At 42.8% G+C, this 27,916-nt stretch overlaps 1 protein-coding gene across 1 annotated transcript in view; it reads right to left on the bottom strand.

Moving 5' to 3' along the window:
* Positions 1-27,916, bottom strand: part of LOC120985705 (very long-chain acyl-CoA synthetase-like) — a 91,830-nt gene that overhangs the window by 13,306 nt on the left and 50,608 nt on the right. Inside the window, exons 3-6 of the mRNA XM_040413803.1 lie at positions 25,384-25,542; positions 3,445-3,569; positions 2,722-2,916; positions 570-660 (exon numbers count right to left, since the gene is read on the bottom strand). Coding sequence (XP_040269737.1) covers positions 570-660; positions 2,722-2,916; positions 3,445-3,569; positions 25,384-25,542 — 570 coding nt within the window. The remainder of the gene's footprint in view (positions 1-569; positions 661-2,721; positions 2,917-3,444; positions 3,570-25,383; positions 25,543-27,916) is intronic.

Below are 27,916 nucleotides of genomic sequence, written 5' to 3'. Positions count from 1 at the left end.
ACAAGTGTACACACAGTGTCGCGCGTTCCCGAAAGTCTATGTACGGGAACGCGCGACAAGCGCCCAAAAAAACGCTCCTGTACTTGTTTGAGCGTCGGGCGTTTTACAGCGCGATCGTACGCGCTGTAAAACGCCCAGGTGAGAACCATTCCCATAGGGAAGCATTGGTTTCTCCTTGTTGAGCGTTTTACAGCGCGTAGGAACGCGCTGTAAAAACGCTCAGGTCTGAATTGAGCCTAAGGCTATGTTCACAAGGCATTATTATCATTATATGTAAACCAAACAAAATGGGCATGACAGAGAGAAAGTATAATGCAAATATTTGCACCTCTTGTGTGTTTTGGACCCACTTCAGTTTTGGCTTAGGTTGCTTTCATACAGCCAATTTTTGGTCAGTGTTTGATCAGTGATTTCTATCAGTGATTGTGAGCCAAAACCAAGGGTGGGTGATAAACAAACAAGTTCAAATTTTTCCATTATACCTTACCAAATCACTGACAAATACTTTATTTTTTTTTGCATCTATTTAAAATATTTATTTTAGCTCAGAGTATGAGAAATAATTTTACCCCTTACAACAGGAATGCAGTGTCCTGCAGCGTCACGGACTGGTTCATCCTTTTCCACATCGTATCTGATCAGCTCAAAAGGTCTTACACGCTAAAATACAACAATTTCCACAATCAACTGAATGAGATCATATTGTACATAACAACTTGCAATCACATCTAAACATGCAGAATATGTGGGGAATAGAGAATATTTCAGATACACTGATAGGGAACATAAGCCCCTTTCTAGTTTTTTGCATATGATTGCTTATCTGCCAGAGTGAAAGGTGACATTTGAACACACTTGAGCTTTGACTGAGGGGAACATGGTTTAGACATGCTTTTCTACAAAGGCTGTGTACACCCCTAGAAAATTAGCATCGGAGTGCTGTAAGTAACAAACCAAAAACCAAAGTGTGTCAAGTGTCTATTTTACAAAATGATTCAGAATAATCAGCCTGACTGCAATTATAGGGGGTGGTCCAAAATACACAGCCAGACTGCAGTTATAGGGGTATGTCCAGACTACACAGGCAGACTGAAGTTATTGAGGGTGGTCCAGACTACACAGCCAGACTGTATTTATCAGGGTCGGTACAGACCACACAGCCAGATTTCAGTTACAGGGGGTACGTCCAGACTACATAGCCAGATTGCAGTTACAGGGGGTACGTCCATACTACATAGCCAGATTGCAGTTACAGGGGGTGGTCCAGACTACACAGCCAGATTGCAGTTACAGGGGGTACGTCCAGACTACACAGCCAGACTGCAGTTACAGAGGGTGGTCCAGACTAGACTGCAGTTACAGGGGGTGGTCCAGACCACACAGCTAGACTGCAGTTATAGGGGGTGGTCCTAACTACACAGACCAACTGCAGTTACAGAGGGTGGTCTAGACTACACAGCCAGACTGCAGTTATAGGAGGTGGTCCAGACCACACAGCCAGACTGCAGTTATTGGGGATAGTCCATACCACACAACCAGACTGCAGTTATAGGAGGTGGTCCAGACTACACGGTCAGACTGCAGTTATAGGGGCGGTCCGGACTATACAGCCATATTGCTGTTAAAGGGGGGAATGTCCTAATTACACAAGAGGACTGCTGGTATAGGGGCATATCCAGACTAAATGAGAGGACTGCTGTGGTGGTGGTCCAGATTATGTAACCAGACTACTGTTATAGAGGTATGTCCAGGCTACATGGGAGGTCTGCTGTTTTAAGAGACAATCCAGAATACACAGCCAGACTACTGTTATAGGGTATGCTCCAGACTACAGATCCAGGCTGTTGTTGTATTGGTAGTTCCAAACTACACAAGGGGACTGATGTCTTAGAGGGCACTCTAGACCACAGTGTGATTTGGCATTTCAATGCTATTTTTATGCAATACATCCATTCCTATGCAGAACAGAGGCCAAGTGGTCTTGCTACAATATATAATATTGATCATTTCTCCATTAAAGGGGTTTTCGGAGAGTTCTTTTTTACTGATGACCTATTCTCTGGATAGGTGGCGCCTGACACTCGGGGCACCCGCCGATCAGCTGTTTGAGAAGGCACCGACACTCACATTAGTGCCACAGCCTTCTCCATGTTCATTAGTCACATAACCTAGATGCAGATCAGTCCCAATAAAGTGAATAGGGTGAGCTGCAATACAAAGCACAGTCGCTATACAATGTACGTCGCTGTGGTTGGTGAGCTGAGTGAAGGCCCCCATGCTACTGTAAACACAGGTGTCGGAACTCCCCGCCAATCAGATACTGATGACCTATCTGGAGGATGGGTCATCAGTCAAAACCTCTTGGAAAATCTCTTTTTCTGCTTAATTTTACTTTTTTCTTTAAGATCTAGACATAACAAACAAATGTTGCCTTTTTCTAGCATTTTGGGGCATTTTAACAGCTTTTTTCATGACAACACTTTCAACATGCATTTTCGTCTGGCATTTTTTTTAACTGCTATAGGAAAGTCTATGGGGAAAACACCAGAAAAAACATGGCATGCCTAAAGCATGCAGACTTTTGGAACACATTTCATAAGTAACATCTGGCTGCATAAAAAGTTGCAAAAAGTGGCACAAACAGCAAAAAATGTCAAAGAACACTTAAAAAAACTATGTGTAAAACAACCCTACCTTTAACTATATTGTTCTGCAACATACCTTTAATAAGCTGTTGCATCGGCCTGTTGCTCCTTCTTTTCTTGTGTAGTTGAAAAAAAAACCATTTCCTTCTGTTGCAGCATAAAATTCATAAATATGTATATTACCAAAACGATTAGTAAATTCTTTCCAGACATCTGACCGTAGTCCATTTCCAACCGCAAGCCGCACACGGTGTTCCTTATCATTGTCTTTCTGGAAGAAGCAAGTAAAATTGTATACTCTGTATGAATGTAAGTGTATGCTCGTGTCTCCGAGCCGAAATTGCGTGCATAGAAGTTTACTAAGCACCTGACCTCAAAAAGTAGGGCTATGTATTGACAGCAAAGATTCAGTGTGGAGTTGACAGGGAATAATGAGGATCTAGGGCATTTATTACCTTTTTACTTATTTTAGGTTTTCTTCACCCATACACATTTGGAGGAGAGAAACTTGTTCTGCCATATTACTGTCCTTCACCATAATCTCCAATATATGAGAGTAATGTACATTACTCTCATATATTGGAGATTATGGTGAAGGACAGTAATATGGCAGAACAAGTTTCTCTCCTCCAAATGTGTATGGGTGAAGAAAACCTAAAATAAGATAACTGTGGTATTGTGCATGTATTTGACTACATATATTGAGCTATTCAGCTCTTCTTCATCCCTGTGTGTGTTATGTTGGTCTCATGCTTGTTTTCCGAGCAAAGAATTCAGAAATTAATTAACTTGGCCATACCTTAGGAGTGTTGCATAAATATCGAAGGATCTCTCCAATATACTGGAAGGCTGTAACATTGTATTTCCTGCAGTCATCCCAGAACTGGCTAGCTGAGAATTTATTTCTTAAAACACAGGTGGCTCCTGGGTAAAATAAGTTGTATTAGTCGCACGTATATATCATTTATGAGTTTATTTGTGGCCCTGTGTTGCTTACAATAATACATGCTTGGTAGTCATACAAATAGTATACTTTGGTGGATAATTGACTTTATTAGGTCTCTGGCTAATGTTACCTTAACATTAAAGGGGTTTTCCAGTCTCTCAATATTGATGATCCTCAGGACAGGTAATCAATATCAGATCTGTGGGGTCTGGCACCCCCACTTATCAGCTGTTTTCGGCAGATGCTGGAAACAAAACAGCAGACAGCGCTGAAAGCTGAGGGCTCCATCCACTGTGTAGTGGCCGTGCCGGCTTACGGCTGGGCAGCAGAACGTTGGCACAGACATTACACACTGGACAGAGCCTAATACCTTTGGCTCTGTACACTGTATGGCTTCTGGCGCTGGTCGGTGGGAGCGCCTGGTATCATACCACCACCAATCTGATACGGTCACCTATCCTGAGGATTAGTCATCGATATTCAGCGAGCCATACCTAGACTTTTTGGAACACTTTTCTTTGATTTTAATTGAGCGACATCTGCACTGCACAAGATTGCATACAAGTCAATTTACTTCTTTGGACCACAGCTATAGCTCTATAATTAAAATCAATTAAAAGTCTAGGTGGCAAAAGATCTTAAACCATTTAAAGAACTTACCCCATCTGACCAATCATGGCCAATCACCTGCACACTAATCTAAAGGCCAGTTATTAGTATGTGCCTCTCCAAGATAATTGTGCTTTGAACTTTTATTAGTATTAGTATTTGCTTTTGTGACCTGCTTCTTGAACAAACTAACCTCTAGGATAGTTCTTCTTTATTGCATACTTGGCTATGATTAATCTTCGTTTACAAATGACAGACCCAGGATTTCCTAAACATTCCCTTGGATTTTGCCTACTCAGCTGTAATACATCACCATTGACAAACCCTGAATTTTTCAGCACCTTTCTTGGACGACCAACCTGTACCAAATGCTCAAAAATTATATATCTTCATTGTCAGACCCTTGATTGCCCAGCTACTATCTGGATGTTCCCTGTACTACACTCTTGGTCCTGCTAGATCTTTGCTGATAAACCACAGCTTACCAGACCATTCTACTTCCTATTGCTGCACCACAATGAAGTCATCTCTGCTACACCAGTATCTGTTACATGTAATTTAACCTCATTTTCCTCATAAGGGTATCAGACAGTATGGGTTGTATTGGCCATTCACCTAAACGAGAATGACACAGTGACCTTCACAGACTGACATTAAGAGGTGTTTGCATGAGGCCTATAATAGTACAAGTCAGTTGTCAAGGGCCAATAGTTCTCATAAGGTCTGGCCCCCAGAGGATTTGTTCCACTTCATATTGGCATTGTGCCCACCTTGATGAGGTTGCTGGATATGGTAGCGGAAGAATGAACAAGATCATGGCACGCTAAGCACCAGGCTGTGGAGCGATACATTTAGGCTACATTCACACGTCAGTATTTTTCTATAATCCGATTTTCGGTCCGTTTTTTGCGGATCCGTTGTTCCTGAAAATGTTTCCGTATGTCATCCGTTTTTTGCGGATCCGCAAAAAACGGAAACATGTATAAATTTCAATAAGCAAATAAAGTTGTTTGGATTTCTTTAAAAAAAATAAAAATAAAAAAAATATTAAAATGTAATTTCCAGGAACGGATTCCGTAAAAAACGGATGACATACGTAATGACATCCGAATGTCTTCCGTTTTTTGCAGATCCATTGACTTTGTATTGTACCAGGATCCGATTTTTCAGGAAAAGAATAGGACATGTTTTATATTTAAACGGACATGCGGAATGGAACAACGGAAACGGACAGCACACATTGTGCTGTCCGTTTTTTTCCAGGACCCATTGAAAATGAATGGGTCCAGATCTGTTCCAGAAAAAACGGAACAGATCAGGAAAGAAAAAACGGACGTGTGAATGGACCCTTAGGGAGCTGTAAACACCACCTCTTTTTCATGCAGACTGGTTAGAATAGCCTATTCCTTGCCAACATCAAGTTATTTAAAGGTGGGAGACAGAGAGAGAGAGAGACCCCAATGAAGTATGATAGAACTGGATATTTTACTCAAGAACTACTTCAGCAAGTGGTTCAGCACAGATATCTAATATTGCCTCTTTATGAACAGGAACACAAGCAAACTGGTAGCTCAAACAGTTATTAAAGGGAGTCTGTCACCACATTTCAGCATATTAGACCGATCAAATAGGGTTATATGATCCACCCAGAACTTAAAAACGGTACCTTTGTTGTGGAAAACTGACTTTTCTTTTAGCCGAAAATGAACTTATAAGGTTATGTTAATGAGCCCTCTCAAGTGCCCAGGGCGGTCTCTCAATCCTCGGAGCCCCAGGCAGCACCTCCTAAATGGCTCATAACCCCGCCCTCCGTGCGCCTCTGCCCGCCCGTTTACTCCCCTCCCCTGTCCTTTTCCACTGCGGCTGTGCGGTCCAAATCGTAGCGGGCGCATGCGCAATGCGATGCCCGCTCCTGGCAGGGCATCGCAATACCTACTGCGCATGCGCCCGCTACGATTTGGACCGCACAGCCGCAGTGGAAAAGGACAGGGGAGGGGAGTAAACGGGCGGGCAGAGGCGCACGGAGGGCGGGGTTATGAGCCGTTTAGGAGGTGCTGCCTGGGGCTCCGAGGATTGAGAGACCGCCCTGGGCACTTGAGAGGGCTCATTAACATAACCTTATAAGTTCATTTTCGGCTAAAAGAAAAGTCCGTTTTCTACAACAAAGGTACCGTTTTTAAGTTCTGGGTGGATCATATAAGGCTACTTTCACACTTGCGTTCGGAGCGGATCCGTCTGATGTTTCATCAGACGGATCCGCTCCGATAATGCAGACGTTCGCATCCGTTCAGAACGGATGCGTCTGCATTAAAACTTAGAAAATTTTCTAAGTGTGAAAGTAGCCTGAGCAGATCCGTTCAGACTTTCCATTGAAAGTCAATGGGGAACGGATCCGCTTGAAGATTGAGCCATATTGTGTCATCTTCAAGCGGATCCGTCCCCATTGACTTACATTGTAAGTCTGGACGGATCCGCTCGCCTCCGCACGGCCAGGCGGACACCCGAACGCTGCAAGCAGCGTTCAGGTGTCCGCTCACTGAGCGGAGCGGAGGCTGAACGCTGGCAGGCGGATGCATTCTCAGTGGATCCGCCTCCACTGAGAATGCATTGGGGCCAGACGGATGCGTTCGGGGCCGCTCGTGAGCCCCTTCAAACGGTGCGCACGAGCGGACACCCGAACGCTAGTGTGAAAGTAGCCTTACCCTATTTGATCGGTCTAATATGCTGAAATGTGGTGACAGACTCCCTTTAACGGTGACAGTGTCTTTCTAGATTATTCCAATGTTCTTTATCCACCACCGAGGCACTCCTAGTTATCAGCCAGAGCACAATGTACAATGATCCCTCAAGATACAATAACCTCAGTATACAATAATTTCAACATAAAATGGTCTTTTCTGACCCATCGTAAGTTGAAACTAGACTCAACATACAATGTCTCAGACTCAGATCCAACCAATCAAGGCCACTTCTCTGGTAAGATAGCTGTTTTAGTTGCTAGTAAGCAACTATTCCTGCCTGTTATATGTAAGGACTTGCTTTATCTGTCTTAGTTATCTGCTTATTTTTCTTAAATCTTCATTTTCTCTTATCTTGGATGACATTTTGGGGCTTTGGAACCAATTACTCAACTTACAATGGTTTCAAGATACCATGGTCATCCTGGAAACAATTAATATTGTATCTTGAGGGACCACTGCATATGTATTTATAGTCCTCTTACATGCCAAGTAACATAACACTTAACTTTATGGTTTCCCTCTGGTTCTTTCTGGGCAGAGGATGTATCTCCTACAGTGATGATGTTTCAGGTGTATAGCATCAAATTAGGCCCACGTGCAGCCTGCTTTGGATAAAGTCTCTGTGTGTAGTCTGCACTTGTTGGAGGAAGCTTCTCTTCTCAAAGCAGATGATCAACTTATATCATCCTGATTTGTAGCCTTGCAGGACTTTATGCAACCTTATTCTCTGAGCTCTCTCTCTTCTCTGCCTCTCAGCCAGAACTTTCCTGTTCCTTCCAAGAAGTGACATCATACAGAATCTTCCTACAATTAATGTCCAAAATAGATGCAAGGTCTTGCCCCCAGATGGCAGCAGAGCACCAGTAACGGCATTGGAATGCACAAGTCAATATTGTTTTGAAGGGGGTTGGCCACTATCAAACATTGTACCCCTTACATGCTTACTAAGACTTTAGGCAATTAGCATAGTGCCAGGCCCGGTGCTATAATAAGGCAGACCAAGCGGCCGCCTTAGGGCGCTGAGAAGGGGGGGGGCGGAAAAATTTAACTCTTCCTGCGGCTGTTCTCCTCTGTGTGGTGGTCCTCATATCTTCTCTCTGGGCTCCCGAGTCCTGACAAGTTGTTTGAGGACCTTTCCCACTCTGCCAATCAGTGGCCGCAGCTGTGTCATGTGTCAGGGCAGTGATTTCCCGCTGAGCTAATCACTGTTCTGACACATGACACAGCTGCAGCCACTGATTGGCTGAGTGGGAAAGGTCCTCAAAGTCTTGTCAGGAGCACAGAGAGAAGATACCAGGACACAGAGGAGAAGGGGAGCTGCTGCAGATGGGACCAGGCCCAGGTGAGGAGCATAATTTTTTTTTTACACAACATTAATAGAGAGGGGAAATGTGCCATGGAGGGGGTGGGGAGAAATGTGACATGGAGGGGGTTGAAATGTGACATGGAGGGGAGAAATGTGACACAAAGGGGGTGATGTAAAAAGCAGGGGGTGATGTGACATGGAGGGGGAGAAATGTGACATTTCTCCCCCTCCATGTCACATCACCCCCTGCTTTTTACATCACCCACTTTGTGTCACATTTCTCCCCTCCATGTCACATTTCAACCCCCTCCATGTCACATCACCCTCCTATGTCACATTTCACCCCCTCCATGTCACATCACCCCCCTATGTCACATTTCTCCCCCTCCATGTCACATTTCTCCCCCCTCCATGTCACATTTCTCCCCCCTCCATGTCACATTTCTCCCCCCTCCATGTCACATTTCTCCCCCCTCCATGTCACATCACGCCCTCCTTTTTACATCACCCCCACCGAGTTGTGGGGGGGGGGGGGCAAAATGTAGCTTCACTTGTGTGCAAAAATCCTTGCACCAGCCCTGCATAGTGGTTATAGTCTCTCTCTCTCTTACAGAAGGTACAAGCCTATTGATTACAACAAAACAGTTATTTACAAGGCCTAGCAGTTAGCGGTTTCTTCTTGCCAAAAGCACAATACTTGGCAGATGTTGTAACAGGGATCAATGTCCTAAAAGTACGGTAGTGAGAAAAACTATAGGCGTATCATGCGACACTCCGCTTAGAGGGACTCTTGGCACACATTAGTAGACCACAGTTCAGTACACACATTCATAGTCTCAGTGCAATTTGCTTTCAGTGTTAAAGCTTCAAACTTCTCAAGCGTCACACTCGCTGATTCCTCTTGGCTTAGGTCACATTGTACAGGGTTTTAGGAGGAGCTCAACAACAAAAATAACAGTTGGGTGGGATTTGGCTCATAACTGAAACCAACAGAATCAAACAGATCCCTTTGATTCAAATGGAATCTGTTTTGTTTTTGTTTGTCTGTCTCTAGTGAAAAAAAAAGTCCTGCGTGCATGCAGGACTATTTTGTCCCCTCTTGTTGGTGGAATCTCCAATGCAGGCCCTGAACTGAGCATATAATGCCCTTATTCACAAAGTTTACAGTGGGCAGGGGTCTGTAACCACTTGCAGGCTCATCATAAATCACTTTGACCTGGAATCTGGTTTTAAACCAGTCACAGGCTCCTCTATCTATTAGGCGGAATTCACCCATATACACTTCAATCTGGGATCTGGCCTGTAATCAGTTGCAGGCTTCTCTTTCTATCAGGCGTTACTCACCCACATACACTCCGAGCTGGGATCTGATCTGAAACCAGTCACAGGCTCTCTGGGCCACACTGAGCAGAAAAACAAGCCCAGAGCCAGTCTAGAGTCGCATATGGAGAGGATATGGAATTCCTCCTCTTGTCCGAACTCGGGGAGGTCACCAGGATGTGGAGGCACAATTACCACTAGCACCACTGTGTACTCGCTAACTACAAGCAGGGGCACTTTAACCTGTGTCTCTCTCTGTTTTAACACACTCACTAGCTACTTGCAAAAGGTCCTCTGAGTAACATAAATATATCAATATGTAACCCGTGTACCTCTTATGGGCAGGGCTGTATATACGATGAGGTGAGTTGAGCTTATAGCTTCAGGTGGCACCCTACATTGTTTCGAAGAGGGTGGTGTCATGCCTTCAGCAGTCATTTATTATGTTTACATTGTATTCATGCTGTTACGGCTCCAGTAAGTGGCTGTTTCTGCACACAATTTCTAGCAAGCATTTATTTCCTTGTCCCAAGAGAGCCACCATAATTTTTATTTTTTTACCTATGAGCAACCCGGGTTACATCATCAACTTAGTTAATAGCAGCTATCTTTTCAAAGATCAACTGAAGGACAAAGCAGCATCCATTATCATCCTCATTATCAGCTCACCTACAGGGCCGAACAGAGACATGGACTTGGAACTTGTTCAGACTAGACTACTGGAACCCAGACATATAGAAACATGGACTTTGAACTTGTTCAGACTTGGATCAAGACTTATGGAACCCAGACATACAGAGACAACTATATAATAACGAGACCGGCACTCCGTAATTTCTTTGCAGAGTAGAAAACGTCTTTATTCGTCACCCATACGTGACGCGCGTTTCGGCACAAATGTGTGCCTTTATCATACAACAGGTGATAGTAGCTCAATCCCACATGTAAAACACACCATTTAAATACACTTTTTAAATAACCCGCCCCCTAATCACATGAGTAATCACGTGACTGTGGCTAAAGGCATCCGCCCCCCCCCCAGTCACATGACCAGTCACATGATCATGACATCATGTTGCTACGTGACACAAATGCAAACAAAACTTAATCTGAGAAGAAAACAGAACCAGGCAGAGTATATTATATATTGCTATGAGATCTAAGTAGTTAAGTCAGCAATCTATTATACAGCCAAATGCCCAACATATTACAATATGTTACAATATGTTACTCTTAGGAAAGAGAACATTTTGTTACCTATCCCTCAACACTTTATTGAGAAAAAACATCGCATTTCACAATTGCGTTTTCAAATTATAGAGAAATTGACCTTACCTCGGCGTGGAGGGAATCTAATCCAGATGCTCCACCAACGTGAAGCATATTGGATCCACCGGCTGGAGACGCTTGCTCCTAAGGGTCTAAACAAGGAATACTCATTGAACAGCTTCATTTGAAATTAGCCTGTGGAACGTATGACGATCAAACAACAAATATATATATTGTAATATGTTGGGCATTTGGCTGTATAATAGATTGCTGACTTAACTATTCAGATCTCATAGCAATATATAATATACTCTGCCTGGTTCTGTTTTCTTCTCAGATTAAGCTTTGTTTGCATTTGTGTCACGTAGCAACATGATGTCATGATCATGTGACTGGTCATGTGACTGGGGGGGCGGATGCCTTTAGCCACAGTCACGTGATTACTCATGTGATTAGGGGGTGGGTTATTTAAAAAGTGTATTTAAATGGTGTGTTTTACATGTGGGATTGAGCTACTATCACCTGTTGTATGATAAAGGCACACATTTGTGCCGAAACGCGCGTCACGTATGGGTGACGAATAAAAACGTTTTCTACTCTGCAAAGAAATTACGGAGTGCCGGTCTCGTTATTATATGTCTGTGGGGATCCGACCTATTGACCGTGCATCTGGACTCTAAAGTAAGCACAGTGCCGTCCATTTCTTTTGATTCAATACAGAGACAACTAGTCCAAACAGTAAGAACTGCAGTGACCAGTGCACACATGACAGAAGTTTCTGGAACTCGAACATAACAGAAATAGCGAGCAGACATGGCAATGACTTCCAGAACCCAGACATACTACACAGGAACAGGCTTGAGACTTAGAAGCAAACACTGTTGCACAGCCAGGGTCCGGCCCCACACTTCAGACAGAACTACCACAAACAGACAGAGCTCAAGAACTAAGTAGCAGGACTAAAAGAGCACATGGACAACAGGTACAGATTCAGACACAGACTGGGAAGTTAACCCCTACTGAACCAGATTGGAAAGCCACACGTCATAATAGAGCAATTCACCACCACAAGTAATCTGCGGCCAGTACGCAAACAGAGGCGGATGTGCACTTCCACACTGACTCATGGCCCTAGACACACTTCCATAATGTACAGCAACCAGTCAACATGGTATAAAATGGCGAACAGTGAACAGATGTGTAACACTTAATGTGGCATCACTGGTATGTTCAGACTGTTGGCATTGCTGGATTGTATATTCATGCATATTAATACGCGGTCACACATTGCCCTGCTGGGCCGTGTAGGAGCAGCCTGCAGGCCCGGGAATCAGCCTGTGCACTCCTCCTACACAGCCCAGCAGCGCGTTGTGTGACCTCATTGTGCATGCTGAGGAGAGCTGGATGAGCCCTGAGGAACCAGGTGAGTATTTACTTTTATTTTTTATTTTTTTTACTTTACTGTATTACTGCGAAGGTAAGTATTAGTACTGTAAGGACTACAGTCTGGACATTACTACTATAACGGGGCGCAGTTTGGCCATAACCACTGTGATGGTGCACAATGTGGGCATAACTACTGTGAGGTGCACAATGTGGGCATTGATACTGTGATGAGGCACAGTGTGGACATAACTACTGTGATAAGGCACAGTATGGTCATAACTACTATGAAAGGCACAGTGTGGGCATTACTACTGTGATGGGCACAGTGTGGGCATTACTACTGTGATGGGCACAGTGTGGGCATTACTACTGTGATGGGCACAGTGTGGGCATAACTACTGTGGGAGGCACAGTGTGGGCATTACTACTGTGATGGGGCACAATGTGGTCATAACTACTGTGATAGGGCACAATGTGGGCAAAGCTACTGTGTGGGACACAGTGTGGGCACTACTACTGTGATGAGGCACAATGTGGTCATAACTTCTGTGAGGGGAACAGTGTAGGCATTACTAATGTGACGAGACACAGTGTGGGCATAACTACTATGATAGGGCACAATGTGGCCATAGCTACTTTAAGGGGCATAATGTGGGCATAACTACTGTGAGGGGCACAATGTAGGCAGAACTACTGTGTGGTAGCACAAAAGGGGGAATAGTTACTATGTGGAGGCATTAAGGGGACTGAGCTGGGCAGCATTGGGTGTGTATAGTTATGCATTGGGCAGAGTTAAAGTCAAGGCTTGGTATGAAACAATTTGCTACAAGGGCCGCTGCTATTGTCCCTCTGTGATTTTCAAAGTTGGGAGGTATATTGAATGTATTCTGCATTTCATGCACGTTTGTGTTGCATGGCTTTGTACTGTAATGTGTTATAACACAGTTGCCAGGAGGGAGTTTAGCTGCCTGTCCGCCTGCCCCGCTCACAGATTAGGAGGACGGAAGAGGTGGTACTGCAACTACGAGCTTCTGGCTGAAAGTTCTTTTTATTAGCAGTAGCAAAAGTCCTGCTGCAACCTTAATAACTCCCCCCACCATCTCCCCTGTGGTCTTCTTCACTGTCCTGTACAGCTGCCAGAGCTTCCTTGGTAGCTGTAATTTTATCTAGCTGGGCAGTCTGGCCAAGAGGGACGGGGGAACTGCTGCACTGCAGGGCTGAGGAAGCGGTGAGTCCTGCCAAGCCATATACTCAGGCCCTTTATCTAGTGCTTTTCTCTGTAGTCTCTCAGCACTTTATGACACATCTAGCCTACCAAACAATGATAAGTGTGTAAACTGTGTGTAATGTATGAGTATACAGTACAGAACAAAAGTTTGGACACACCTTCTCATTCAAAGAGTTTTCTTTATTTTCATGACTATGAAAATTGTAGATTCACACTGAAGGCATCAAAACTATGAATTAACACATGTGGAATTATATACATAACAAACAAGTGTGAAACAACTGAAAATATGTCATATTCTAGGTTCTTCAAAGTAGCCACCTTTTGCTTTGATTACTGCTTTGCACACTCTTGGCATTCTCTTGATGAGCTTCAAGAGGTAGCCCCCTGAAATGGTTTTCACTTCACAGGTGTGCCCTGTCAGGTTTAATAAGTGGGATTTCTTGCCTTATAAATGGGGCTAGGACCATCAGTTGCGTTGAGGAGAAGTCAGGTGGATACACAGCTGATAGTCCTACTGAATAGACTTTTAGAATTTGTATTATGGCAAGAAAAAAGCAGCTAAGTAAAGAAAAATGAGTGGCCATCATTACTTTAAGAAATGAAGGTCAGTCAGTCAGCCGAAAAATTGGGAAAACTTTGAAAGTAAGGGCTATTTGACCATGAAGGAGAGTGATGGGGTGCTGCACCAGATGACCTGGCCTCCACAGTCACCGGACCTGAACCCAATCGAGATGGTTTGGGGTGAGCTGGACCGCAGAGTGAAGGCAAAAGGGCCAACAAGTGCTAAGCATCTCTGGGGACTCCTTCAAGACTGTTGGAAGACCATTTCAGGGGACTACCTCTTGAAGCTCATCAAGAGAATGCCAAGAGTGTGCAAAGCAGTAATCAAAGCAAAAGGTGGCTACTTTGAAGAACCTAGAATATGACATATTTTCAGTTGTTTCACACTTGTTTGTTATGTATATAATTCCACATGTGTTAATTCATAGTTTTGATGCCTTCATAGTCATGAAAATAAAGAAAACTCTTTAAATGAGAAGGTGTGTCCAAACTTTTGGTCTGTACTGTATGTATGTGTGAAATATGTACAATATATGTGTGTAATATTAGGGGCCATTCTGACATTCAGGATTTTATCAAATCCCCATACATTCTGCCACTAATGCTAAAAAATTTGGCTACTTTCACACCTTTTATGTCAAACTCCGGCATGGCCAACCGGCAGACATGTGGAGGATCGGCCGGGCACAAACCGCAGCATGCAGCATTCTCTGCTTGCCTGTCGCAAGGCGCACGGATCTCCTCCGGACCCCATTATACTTAATGGGGCTGGCGGACATTTCATCCACATCCGGCAGCGACAGATCCAGAGATTCTGGCATTTAAACCGGAGATGTGTATGTAGCCTTAGGCTAGGGCTACATGGCAACATGTGTGGTGTGACAAGGCGAGATTTCCGGCCGGGTGCGATGCGTGAGGTGAACGCATTGCACCCGCACTGAATCCGGATCCATTCATTTCTATGGGGCTGTGCAGATGAGCGGTGATTTTCACGCATCACTTGTGCGTTGCGTGAAAATCACAGCATGCTCCTCTTTGTGCGTTTTCCACGCAACGCAGGCCCCATAGAAGGGAATGGGGCTGCGTGAAATCGCAAGCATCCGCAAGCAAGTGCGGATGCGGTGCGATTTTCACGCACGGTTGCTAGGAGATGATCGGGATGGAGACCCGATCATTATTATTTTCCCTTATAACATAGTTATAAGGGAAAATAATAGCATTCTTAATACAGAATGCTTAGTAAAATAGGGCTGAAGGGGTTAAAAAAAAATAAAAAATTTTAACTCGCCTTAATCCACTTGTTCGCGCAGCCCGGCTTCTCTTCTCTCTTCATCTTTGCTTTGCACAGGAAAAGGACCTGTGGTGACGTCACTATGCTCATCACATGGCCCGTCACATGATCCATCACCATGGTAAAAGATTGTGTGATGGACCATGTGATGAGCGCAGTGACATCATCAAAGGTCCTATTCCTCAAAGAAGAAGAAAGAAGAGAAGCCGGGCTGCGCGAACAAGTGGATTAAGGTGAGTTAAATTATATATTTTTTTTTTAACCCCTCCAGCGCTATTGTACTATGCATTCTGTATTAAGAATGCTATTATTTTCCCTTATAACCATGTTATAAGGGAAAATAATACAATCTACACAACACCTAACCCAACCCCGAACTTCTGTGAAGAAGTTCGGGTTTGGGTACCAAACATGCTGATTTTTCTCACGCGCTGCAAAACGCATTACAATGTTTTGCACTCACGCTGAAAAATCACGCATTTTCCCGCGACGCACCCTCATCTTATCCAGGCCAAAAACATGACGCCCATGTGAAAGAGGCCTAACTCACATGACAAAAAGGGTACAACTACACTGCAAGATGTGTCGCACCAATGTCGCGCAACATTTTTTGTAATGACAATGGTGTCTCGACTGTCGTGTCGCAGTCATCGCAGTGTGACACCATTGGCTATCATTATAAAAAATGTTGTGCAACTTTTCGGCGACAAGAAGTCGTGCGACACATGTCGCCGTGTAGCCCTAGCCTTATTAGTGACAAGATTGAGCATGTTAGGAGACCCACAACACCTCAACTGTGCATCCGTGGAACAAATGCAAGTGTCGGCCGCAGATACTTTTACAAATATGGGTCTCAACAGTCACATCTGATTGAAATGCACATCGCTCCTAATGACATGCTGTTCAAGCACATGTGATGCCAGAAATTAGCCGTAGCAGTCATGGGACTAAGCCACCCCATGGTCCTGCAGGGACCAGAAGCAGTCAGGAGTGGTGCAGTAGGGCAGGCAGACGAGGGACAGCTGACAGTTGCTTATTTTTTCCGTGGGACACAGATTATTTTTTATTTGTTTATTTTCTTTAGAATAGGGGGATACTTTGCCAATATTTTATGCTATGGTCATCCAAATGAGACATAATATGCTTATTTTACTGTATGCATTGCTATGTAAAATCCACAATGTTTATGCAGCATGTGTATGCGGTTTGTTTAAATGTCATCCACGTATTCTGTTAATGTAAAATATTGTGGATTTTCCACCCGCAATTCTGTGGTGGAAAATCCACAGTGCATACACCCCCATGTGGATGTACCCTAACAGTACAAAACTACAGAAATGTTTTAGGGTGTGTTTCCTGTACATTTCAATACATTTCATTTTAATAAGTCATTAAAGGGAACCTGTCACCAGGATTTTGTGTATAGAGCTGAGGACATGGGTTGCTAAATGGCCGCTAGCAGATCCGCAATACCCAGTCCCCATAGCTCTGTGTGCTTTTGTGTAAAAAACCCCAATTTGATACATATGCAAATTACCGAGATGAGTCCTGTATGTGAGATGAGTCAGGGACAGGACTCATCTCAGGTTAATTTGCATATGTATCAAATCGGTTTTTATACACAATAAAAGCACACAGAGCTATGGGGACTGGGTATTGCAGATGTGCTAGCGGCCATCTAGCAACCCATGTCCTCAGCTCTATACACAAAATCCCGGTGACAGGTTCCCTTTAAGAGGGTTTTCTTATGACAACTTATTCTTTATCAACAGTATAGGGAATAAGTGTTTGATTGGTCCCTTACCATTGAGTGGGGCATTGGACACTCAGGTGTGTCTGCCACTTCAGAGAAAACTGGTGAAACATGGGCACCCGTTCTTGTGATTAGCGGGGGCCCCAGTGATTGGACCACCACTGATCAGACACTTATTTCCTATCCTGTGGATAGGAGATAAGTTCTTGTAATGGGCAACCCCTTTAAGCAGCAAGCTTACTATGGGTACTACCACGTGATCAGCTTTTCTGATGCAGTTTTTGAAACCAAAATCAGGATGGATCATAAAAGAAGAAAAACATAAGGACATAAACAAATTCCCCTCTTTTTTTAAATCCACCCTGTTTTTTTATTTTATTCAAATATTGCTTTAAAAAAAAAAAACGGAACATGTGGCTGCACCATATGGGCTTTACTAATTGAAAAGAGTAGCAGATTGTATTGGTGCTATAGTAAAAAATATATTATGTCTAGGGATGAACCAATTGACTTCGGATGAAACATCTGAAATCGATTCGCATAAAACTTTGTTTGGAAACGAACCCGAGTACGGGAAATGTTTTTTTACAGTAGAAATCAATTTATGAAGTTATTACCCGAAGTCTCGCGAGACTTTGCGAAGCAATAAATTCGGCCAATACATTATAATACTGTACAGAGCGCTCGCTCCGTACAGTATTGAAACAAAGTTTTATGCGAATTGACTTTCATTGTTTCATCCGAAGTCAATTTGCTCATCCCTAATTATGTTGTCAGAGAGGGCAGCACAAACCTGGTTATAGATCGCCTTTAAAAATATGGAAACATATGGGTAGCAGCTAAACATTAACATTGCCTGTTCTACGCAGCCTTAAATATTGAACAAAAACTTGGAATGTTTTTTTTTGATTTTTGGAGTCTGAGGTCTGACAGATTTTTGGGGTCTGAGGTCTGACAGATTTTTGGGGTCTGAGGTCTGACAGATTTTTGGGGTCTGAGGTCTGACAGATTTTTGGGGTCTGGTCTGAATAAATTCTGAGGGGTTAAGTCTGTGGTCTAGATTCATTTTGGGAGTCTGAATTGAATCTGTGTGCCTATTTCTGAGGTCTGAATGCAATTGGGGTCTCTTTCTGGCATTTAACATGTATTAAAGTTTCTGATTATGTTAACGGAGGAAGCTGAAAGGAACATAAGGGGGGACATTCATTAAGATTGACATTTTACACGTTGCTGGCTTCAGATGGGCCACAATTATTAAGAGGCGCATGCCCCTTAAAAACGTTGTGCCACCATTAAATGTTATTTTAGTATAATTCATTCGGAAAAACTAGTTATTTCTGTAATCTACTTTCTGTAGAAAAATGCCCCAGTTGTGAGATGCTCTTCTTACTTCATTACAATGGAGCCCACTAGTATTTAGGGTCTAGTCACACGTCCGCATGAATGGGTTGCGGAACGGGTTTGCAGAACAATTAGTAATGTGCACATCCATCTACTGAGGTGGTCGCAAACACTCCATCCTTTAACTGCACCAACCATATCTAGTGTTAGAAGCTGTGCCATGCCTCCTGAGAAAGGACCACACCCAGAGCGGCCAGTCTGAAGGGGAATTAGCAGAGTAACTGGGGCAGTTAACTAGGTTAGCTTTGGATCCATGTGAAGAACAGGGCTAGTCCTAGTTTTGTTAGGCCTCTTGCACACAAATGTTTTTTTTCCGTTTATGTTTCGTATACGGAATCATTCATTTCAATGGGTCCGCAAAAAAAAAAAGCATTCCGTTTTCCGTATTTCCGTTCCAAGATAGAATATGTCCTATTATTGCCCGCAAATCATGTTCCGTGGCTCCATTCAAGTCAATGGGGCTGTAAAAAAAAAACCGGAACGGATACGGAATGCATCCGTATGTCTTCCGTATCCGTTCCGTTTTTCTGCGGAACCATCTATTGAAAATTTTATGCCCAGCCCAATTTTTCTATGTAATTACCGTATACTGTATATGCCATGTTTCAGTTTCCATTTGCGATCCGCAAAAAACGGAAACCAAACGGACAAACGGAATGGCAAAACGGAACAGAAGCGGAACGGAAACACTACTGAAACAAAAAACGGAAAAACTGATCCGTTTAAAACGGACCGCAAAACACTGAAAAAGCCATGTGCTCGTGTGCAAGAGGCCTTAGAAAGTTATTGTCAGGTACTATATGACGTCAATCAATCATGGCATCACCCCTTTAATAATGGTGGCACATCTGTGCAGGTCTATGCACCAGAATGGAAATCTACTGTTTCAGGTATGATCTATGTCTTTTTCCTGGTGTAGATTTTAATAAATATGCTGTATCTGGCTCCAGACCGTCCTCGCCCTGCTCCGCCCAAGCGGGGCACAAACCCCTGGAAAATTCACCAAAGTTTGCTCCAGTGCAGCATGCAGACAAACACTGTAACTTCTTGATGCCACTTTTCTCCCATACAGGGGATGATAATGAATGGTACTGGAGGAAAAGGGGATCCTGACCCAAAATGTACTGCCATGGGACTTTAGTTATATCACTTTGTGTATGTATGTAGTTAGTGTGTATAAGCATGCAGATATTTGAGCACATGCGTGTATACATATGTGTTGTTGTAGTGGATGTGTGTATGATTGCTTGTTTACAGGTAGTGAGTATATGAATGTGTGTGGATGTTGTACAGTGGGCAGTCACTAAGGTGTTAACTGCACCACCATAAAAAATGGTTTTCTACCTCTGTTTTACCGTTCAGTGCTATTTTTTTCTCAACCTACGTACTTTTTGGGAGGAAGAGGGAGCCATTGCACTTTGCTTCTGGCAGCAGAAAGACTAGGTGCTCCCCAGGGAGCCCCTCTTCTTTAAAGGGCCCCTGTGCAACTACACAGGCTGTGCTAAAGGTATGTCCGCCCACGCTCAAAAAACACCAGACTGGACTATGGCACTCTAAACAAAAGCATTCAACCGATAAGTTCTCTCTCATATCACAGGATGCACTCTCATTCCTACTAACGGTTGATAAATCTCTTTTGCAGATACAGTACACTTGGCTTTCCGTTTGTGAGATCCGTTCAGGGCTCTCACCAGCGGTCCAAAACGGATCAGTTTTGCCCTAATGCATTCTGAATGGAAAAGGATCCGCTCAGAATGCATCAGTTTGCCTCCGATCCGTCTCCATTCCACTCTGGAGGCGGACACCAAAACTGAGCCAAATCCATTTTCTATTGTGCCAGATTGTGTCAAAGAAAACGGATCCGTCCCCATTGACTTACATTGTGTGCCAGGATGGATCCGTTTTCTCTGACACAATCTGGCACAATAGAAAACGGATCCGTCTCCCGTTGACTTTCAATGGAGTTCATGACGTCTTGGCTATGTTAAAGATAATATAAACGGATCCGTTCATGACGGATGCATGCGGTTGTATTATTGTAACGGATCCGTTTTTGCAGATCAATGACGGATCCGCCCAAAATGCGAGGGTGAAAGTAGCCTAAGAATATTGTTGTTAACACCTAATAAATTCCGGAATTTCACTTTGTAAAGAATACAGTATTTAGAGTTTATATTTAATGTAATGTTCCAGCAACTCTGGCTACCAACCAGTCATGCCAATACTAAAAAAGAAAATATGATTTTCTTATCGAAATGATATAAAGACCAAGTAACAATTAGTGTTGGGCGCGAATATTCGAATCGCAAATATTAGGCTACTTTCACACCTGTGTTAGGTGCGGATCCGTCTGGTATCTGCACAGACGGATCCGCACCTATAATACAAAACGCTGGTATCCGTTCAGAACGGATCCGTTTGCATTACCATGAACAAAAAATAAATAAATATATATATTTTTTTGTTCATGATAATGCAAACGGATCAGTTTTGACTTACATTGAAAGTCAATAGGAGGCGGCTTTCAATTGCACCATATTGCGTCAGTGAAAACGGATCCGACCCCATTGACTTACATTGTAAGTCAGGACGGATCCGTTTGGCTCCGCATCGTCAGGCGGACATCAAAACGCTGCAAGCTGCGTTTTGGTGTCCGCTTCCAGAGCGGAATGGAGGCTGAACGGAGGCAAACTGATGCATTCTGAACGGATCCTTATCCATTCAGAATGCATTGGGGCTAAACTGATCTGTTTTGGGCCGCTTGTGAGAGCCCTGAAACGGATCTCACAGGCGGACCCAGAAACGGCAGTGTGAAAGTAGCCTTAGGCCCCTTTCACACGGGCGAGTATTCCGCGAGGGTGCAATGCGTGATGTGAACGCATTGCACCCGCACTGAATCCCGACCCATTCATTTCTATGGGGCTGTGCACACGAGCGGTGATTTTCACACATCACTTGTGCGTTGCGTGAAAATCGCAGCATGCTCTATATTGTACGCTTTCCATGCAACGCAGGCCCCATAGAAGTGAATGGGGCTGCGTGAAAATCGCAAGCATCCGCAAGCAAGTGCGGATGCGGTGCGATTTTCATGCATGGTTGCTCGGAGACAATCGGGATGGATACCCGATCATTATTATTTTCCCTTATAACATGGTTATAAGGGAAAATAATAGCATTCTTAATACCGAATGCATAGTACAATAGGGCTGGAGGGGTTAATTTAAAAAAAAAAAAAATTAAACTCACCTTAATCCACTTGATCGCGCAGCCGGCATCTCTTCTGTCTTCTTCTTTGCTGTGTGGAGGAACAGGACCTGTGGTGATGTCACTCCGGTCATCACATGATCTTTTACCATGGTGATGGATCATGTGATGGACCATGTGATGACCGGAGTGACGTCACCACAGGTCCTTTTCCTGCACACAGCAAAGAAGAAGACAGAAGAGAAGCCGGGCTGCGCGATCAAGTGGATTAAGGCGAGTTAAATTATTATTATTTTTTTTTTAACCCCTCCAGCACTATTGTACTATGCATTCGGTATTCAGAATGCTATTATTTTCCCTTATAACCATGTTATAAGGGAAAATAATACAATCTACAGAACACCGATCCCAAGCCCGAACTTCTGTGAAGAAGTCCGGGTTCGGATCTGGGTACCAAACTAGCCAATTTTTCTCACGCGCGTGCAAAATGCATTACAATGTTTTGCACTCGCGCGGAAAAATCGTGCATGTTTCCCCGCAACGCACCCGCACCTTTTCCCGCAATGCCCGTGTGAAAGAGGCCTTAATCGTGAATATAGGCACTTCGAGAATTCGTGAATATTAAGAATATAGTGATATATATTTGTAATTTCGGATATTTTACTTCTTTTTTTTTCATCATTAACCCCGCTTCTTGCTTTTGGGCCAATGAGAAGGCTGCAATGTCTTTGTCTGAGCTTAGCAACATCCCTAGCAACCAATAGGAAAGTTACCTACCCCTTACTATATAAGAACCTCCCCAGCAGCCATTTTCTACAGTTTTTTAAAGTTCTGAGAGAGACAGCAGTGTTATTGCTGTGCTCTGTGCTTTCCACTCATTATATTAGATAGATAGATAGATAGCTTATATATATAATACAGCTAGTTAGTGGGAGATAGTCAGTGTAGGTTATATCCTGATATAGTGTAGCTGTTGCAGTGCAGGGTGTTAGGAAGTGTGATAGGTTCTGCTGTCCTTACATACAGTACATGCAGACTTGCTAAAATGTGAAGTTTCACGTATTGCACCAAAATATTCGCATCATTAGTGCCGTTCACGCGCATTATGCGAATATTACATTGCCGTTTTTTCACAATCAAGAAAATAATCTCGAATTTGCGAATATATAATGAATATTCGCCCAAATATTCGTGAAATATTGCAAATTCGAATATAGCCCCTGCCGCTCATCACTGGTAACAATACAAGCACAGCTTCCTGAATGCTACAAAAAAGGTGGTCCACGACAAGCTCACTTAAATGCTGTAAGCTTTCACCTAATGATGAGAGGATTTTGGTAAGAAAATCATCGAGAAAGTGGCTCATTGCTGGTAAAAGCTATGGCAGGCCCAACTGGAGTCGCACAGTAAGATGCATCTCATGCATAGAAGTGCAATGCTTAGTTTTTGTCCACTTAGAACACAACTGTTAAAGCCAAAGCACAAGAAATTTCCTCTATATTTTAGCAACGATCATACTGTTAATGGTCAAGACATATGACAACCAATACCCTGGTTGGAGACTAAAGTCAATCTTTTTGGATCTGATGGCATCTCAAATGTAGAGTGTTATAAGAGGAATGAGTATGTTGAGAAGTGCATGGTCATACAGAAGTATGATGGTGATAAAGTTCCCATCTAGAGATGTGTGGTGGTATAGATATAAAAACCATTTTTAGATAGCAGAGTGGTAGGAACCCTCTCCCCCAGCCAAAGAATTGTCAGTGTCTTATTTCAAACCAAGGTATGTCTAAACAAAACGAGGGAAGGAGAACAACAGACATGAAGTACCCCGCTCATAAAACCTGTTGCTGGACCTTGGGAAGTCAGGCTGAGGATACCTTGACCTGCAGAAGGGGTCATATATAAAAATCCATATAGATGAATATTCATCAAAGAAATACTGGACCTAATCTATAACTTGGCAGCCTGCTGCTCATGTTGTATTTAGGCCATTTACTGGCATCACCTCTGTTAATGTCACCTCAATCAAGGCTCTGTAAGATGTAGTAATTAATGAACTCATCAAGTACTGCCTCTAACCCTCCATGATTTATATGCACATGTGTGGAACATTATGACGGGTTGGATGAAGGTAGTATGAAGTTGCATGATGCCCACAAGAAAATATATCTTAGAGGGCAGATTTTGAGCCAAAAACCCATTAGCATACACACTTGCCTCTGCATGACATCAGAGGAAGGGGGCTAGTGGTGGAATCTGCAAACCTTCTTAAGTTGTATGTCCCTTTAGCAAATTGTCATTTCTTTGGGGTACAACTCCTTTGATGATCTGGCCGACTTTCATTCTAACCCCAAGCAACCGGACTTCTACCTTTTCATAACATATTAAGTTCCATTTCTTTTATCCTTTTTATTTTCAAACTGTTATTTGTTGCATTGTATTTGTATTGCATTGTATTGCTACATTTTGATCACTGTATTTTTGTATGCACCGTCCTTTGGATATTAAAACTTCTTGTTTTCTAAACGATTCCATGACCTTAGAAGAAGCGTTACATATATTTGTGTATTAATCTGTGAATGCTAGAGAGCATAGTGAGTTTGAGTAGGAAATTGTGATTTCCCTAGCTCAAGGCGTTTTGTCCGCCGAATATGACCGCCGAAGTGGTGGCAGCCAATATCCCTTAGATGTGGATGTCAGATAGCTATAGGGGGAAGATGTGGCGTAAGGTAGAGGTAGAGGTTGACGTTTAAATCTGGGTAACCCTTGGAGCTCACATCCTGAGTGTAAGTCGTGATCGTGACAGATTTGATAGCAGCAGTAGGTGTGTAAGTGCTAAATGTGTGGGGGAGCTGTACTTCATGAATCCTCCGATATACTGCAAAAATCTTGAAAGAGAAGACATTAACTTCACTACACACTCTGGATGGTGAAGTACTAATTCAGAAAGACAATGAACCCCAGAAAATCTTACCAGACCACTGCTCCATTTTGTAAGGAGGAACAAGGTAAAAGTATGTGATGTCTCATTACTTTCACTTGTTAAGTTTCCTTAGGTAGTGCCACTTGGTAGGGCAGCCACCATCTTGCCAGTGATATTCAAGACCAAGTGGCTGAAAGTAACCTTTTGTTACCTCTGGTGAGGGTTATGGCTCAGACTTCATTCCCCTACTCTTAAAATAAGGCTAGAGCAGTGGAGGCATGCCAGTTTTTACTTTGCCCAGCCGAAGTTTTGCATACACCTGTTATTCGGCCAACAGCTATTTCTCCTGACCCCTCCATACACATGCAAGCTTAACAAATGTTGGGCATTTGAAATGCCCGATGGTGTTGAAGGAGAATAGGGAGGCTCACATGCACATGAGATGGTCAGTCGGTCCTATCTAAATGGGTTCAGATCAATATTGAATGTGTATGACCAAGTAGAGGAGAGATGTAGCCATATTGCACAGGAAAGATGATTAAAACTTTAAATGTGGGTTTTCTTACCATTGCACTTAATTGCCTATATTTTCATATTTTTCAACTCATTTACTTTTTTGCAGACAAACATGTCATAGTATGCAATAGTAATAGTAAAGGTATAATATAGCAAGGGTTTAAGTGTTGGCCAATATGTAGGCTTATGCTTGGTAAAATAAACTGTGCAAGGAGGTTTCTGATTCCAAAGATAAATAGATAAATAGATAGACAGACAGACACATAAGACAGAGTTACCTTGCTGGATGCATCCACGGACCCCAATCATAAGACCAGCACTGTGGTATAAAGGCAATGGAATGTACAAAACATCATTACATGAAACTCCAGCCAGGGTACTTATCGAGGAACTGATCAAAAGGCGTCCTTGATTTATTACAGCTGCCTTGGGAAGACCTACCAAGAAAAATTGTGCATTTTTATACTGCTAACACGTATGCATCAGAAATATAATAAAATAGCAATGTTCTATTATTTCTAAATATAATCTATACCTAAGTTTGTTGACTGCAAAAATTCTATATGAAATTAAGATTTGCGTAAAGTCAGACCAAAGGCATTATTACGTATATCAAGTCTGAAGTCATTATTATTCCTTCTCGACATTTTTATATATTGAGCCACTAGTAGTATTTAACATTATTATTATTATTATTATTCCTTATGCAGAATGACATTATGTGACATATGTTCAGTTTTGTGTAATGTGTATTTAACACATCTATGCTTACAATGTATTTTAAATCATATTTCCTGGGACAACTGAATAAAAAATGTCACTAGCTGTTATACAAAAATTTTCTGTTTTTATATTTTGGAAATTTTACAGGGTTATGCAGGCAGTATATATTGATGACCTATCCTCAGGATAGTATTCAAATAGAAGTTGACGGCAGCATATTCATCCAAACGTCCTTTATTAGTCGTTACTCCATGAACAATGTACAAAAAGGCCGATAAAAAGCAGCAAAGTTTCGACTACCCAGGAGTCTTTGTCAAGCATAGTATGAAGTGCTCCCCCACCAAATTTTATAGTGCATCTAGTGCCGCCCACAACATCACCTAAACCTATCAAAATAGGTAATTAATGATCACAAATATCCGGCTTGAAAGGCCACCAATAGAAATTCACCGCATCATGATTACTATCGTAATTCACCTTTGCATAAATATGAAACGGAGAATATCCAGTAATGGACACCCTACCTCATGCACATTACTTCAGTTTGGCGTCTCAACATCATCTCTGCGCATGTACAATTACACGTAGCGATCCACCTAACAATTCGTGACATCAGCAGGTCATGTGATCAAAATGCGATCACATGATCTATTCTATCTAGCCCCCCGGCTGTCTTCCGGCCTCACTGGCTTCCACGTAACTATAGTGATCACATTTCCTGCGCTCCTCCCTGGCGTCTTCAGGTCATGTGATTGAACTGCGATCACATGATCGCAACTCACGCTAACTATGCCTCTGACGTAGATAGCATCACGTAGTCATAGAGATAGATCTCACAATCCCAAGGCTAAATCTTGCTGATCACAGGGCATCTTTTAAATGAATCCATCCGCAGTTATAGATGCAGTTTAAATTTATATATCAATATCCAATTGCCGTCGCAGTGTATTAACCCACGGACCACCAACTGTATAAATTTGTGCATGATAAGGGTCCACTGTTGTTCATTCTCTCCTGTGTAAACAGGAAAAAGGGAAAAAGATAAATTAACCTAAAACAACATCATACTTATAGCCTAAAAGCAACACTGACGAAGAATTTTCTACTCTATACCACTTACATTAAATTCTATGTTCAATCCAAAAGGCTGCAATGATCTCAATGTGAAAATCCATTTCAATTCCTTCCTCCTAAGAATCATCTCCCTGTCTCCTCCTCTTCTTAATACTCTCACAGAGTCGATTACTCAAAATCTTAATTGATTAATTGATTAATCCTGAATCCTCAGGAGAGGTCATCAATATTAGATCGGCATGTGTCTGACACTTGGCACCCGCGGCGATCATCTATATTAAAGAGGAAGTGAAGCTCCATGTAAGCGCCGTTTTCTCTTCATTACACTGTTTGTCGTCTCCCTTGCGGGAGCGGCAATTACTTGTATTTACACTGGGCTGCCAAGATTTCCGAGAAGGCGGGCAGTGCAATGAAGAGGAATTAGCGCTAGCTCAGAGCGCCACCTTCTCTTCAAATATCTGATCGGTGGGGTGTCGGACCCTTGCCGATCAGATATTGATGACCTATTCTGAGGATAGGTCATCAATATATACCGGCTGCACAACCCCTTTAACATAAATGTCACTTGCAAATACTCCAAAATATATGAAATGTGTCTCCATCTTTTTAGATAGGTTAGACCTATCCAAAGGATAGGTCATCAATATCAGATCAGTGGCGGTCTGACTTGTGGAACTTCTGCTGATAAGCTGTTTGAAGAGGTCATGGCACTTGTGTGAGTGCTGCGGCCTCTTCACTGTTTAACTGCATGCCGTCTAAACTGTAGCGATGGTGCAGTATAACTACAACTACTCATCTCAGTCCCAAAAGATCAATAGTACTCACAGGCAATCAGGGCCAGTGCAAGGATTTTTGCCAACACAAGCAAAGCTACATTTTGATGAAAAAATAATATTGCCATGTTTTTAATCAGTAAGTGCTGCAAATTCTTCTCTACACTGACTACATGTGCTTGAATGGGACGAGCAGTTGTAGTTATGCTGCACCACCACTATAATTTAGACACCGTGCAGT

This window comes from Bufo bufo, chromosome 1 (genome assembly GCF_905171765.1).
Source record: "Bufo bufo chromosome 1, aBufBuf1.1, whole genome shotgun sequence".
Classification (NCBI taxonomy): Eukaryota; Metazoa; Chordata; class Amphibia; order Anura; family Bufonidae; genus Bufo; species Bufo bufo.
Note: the sequence above shows the minus strand (reverse complement) of the source record. Positions and strands in the feature narration are given on the sequence as shown.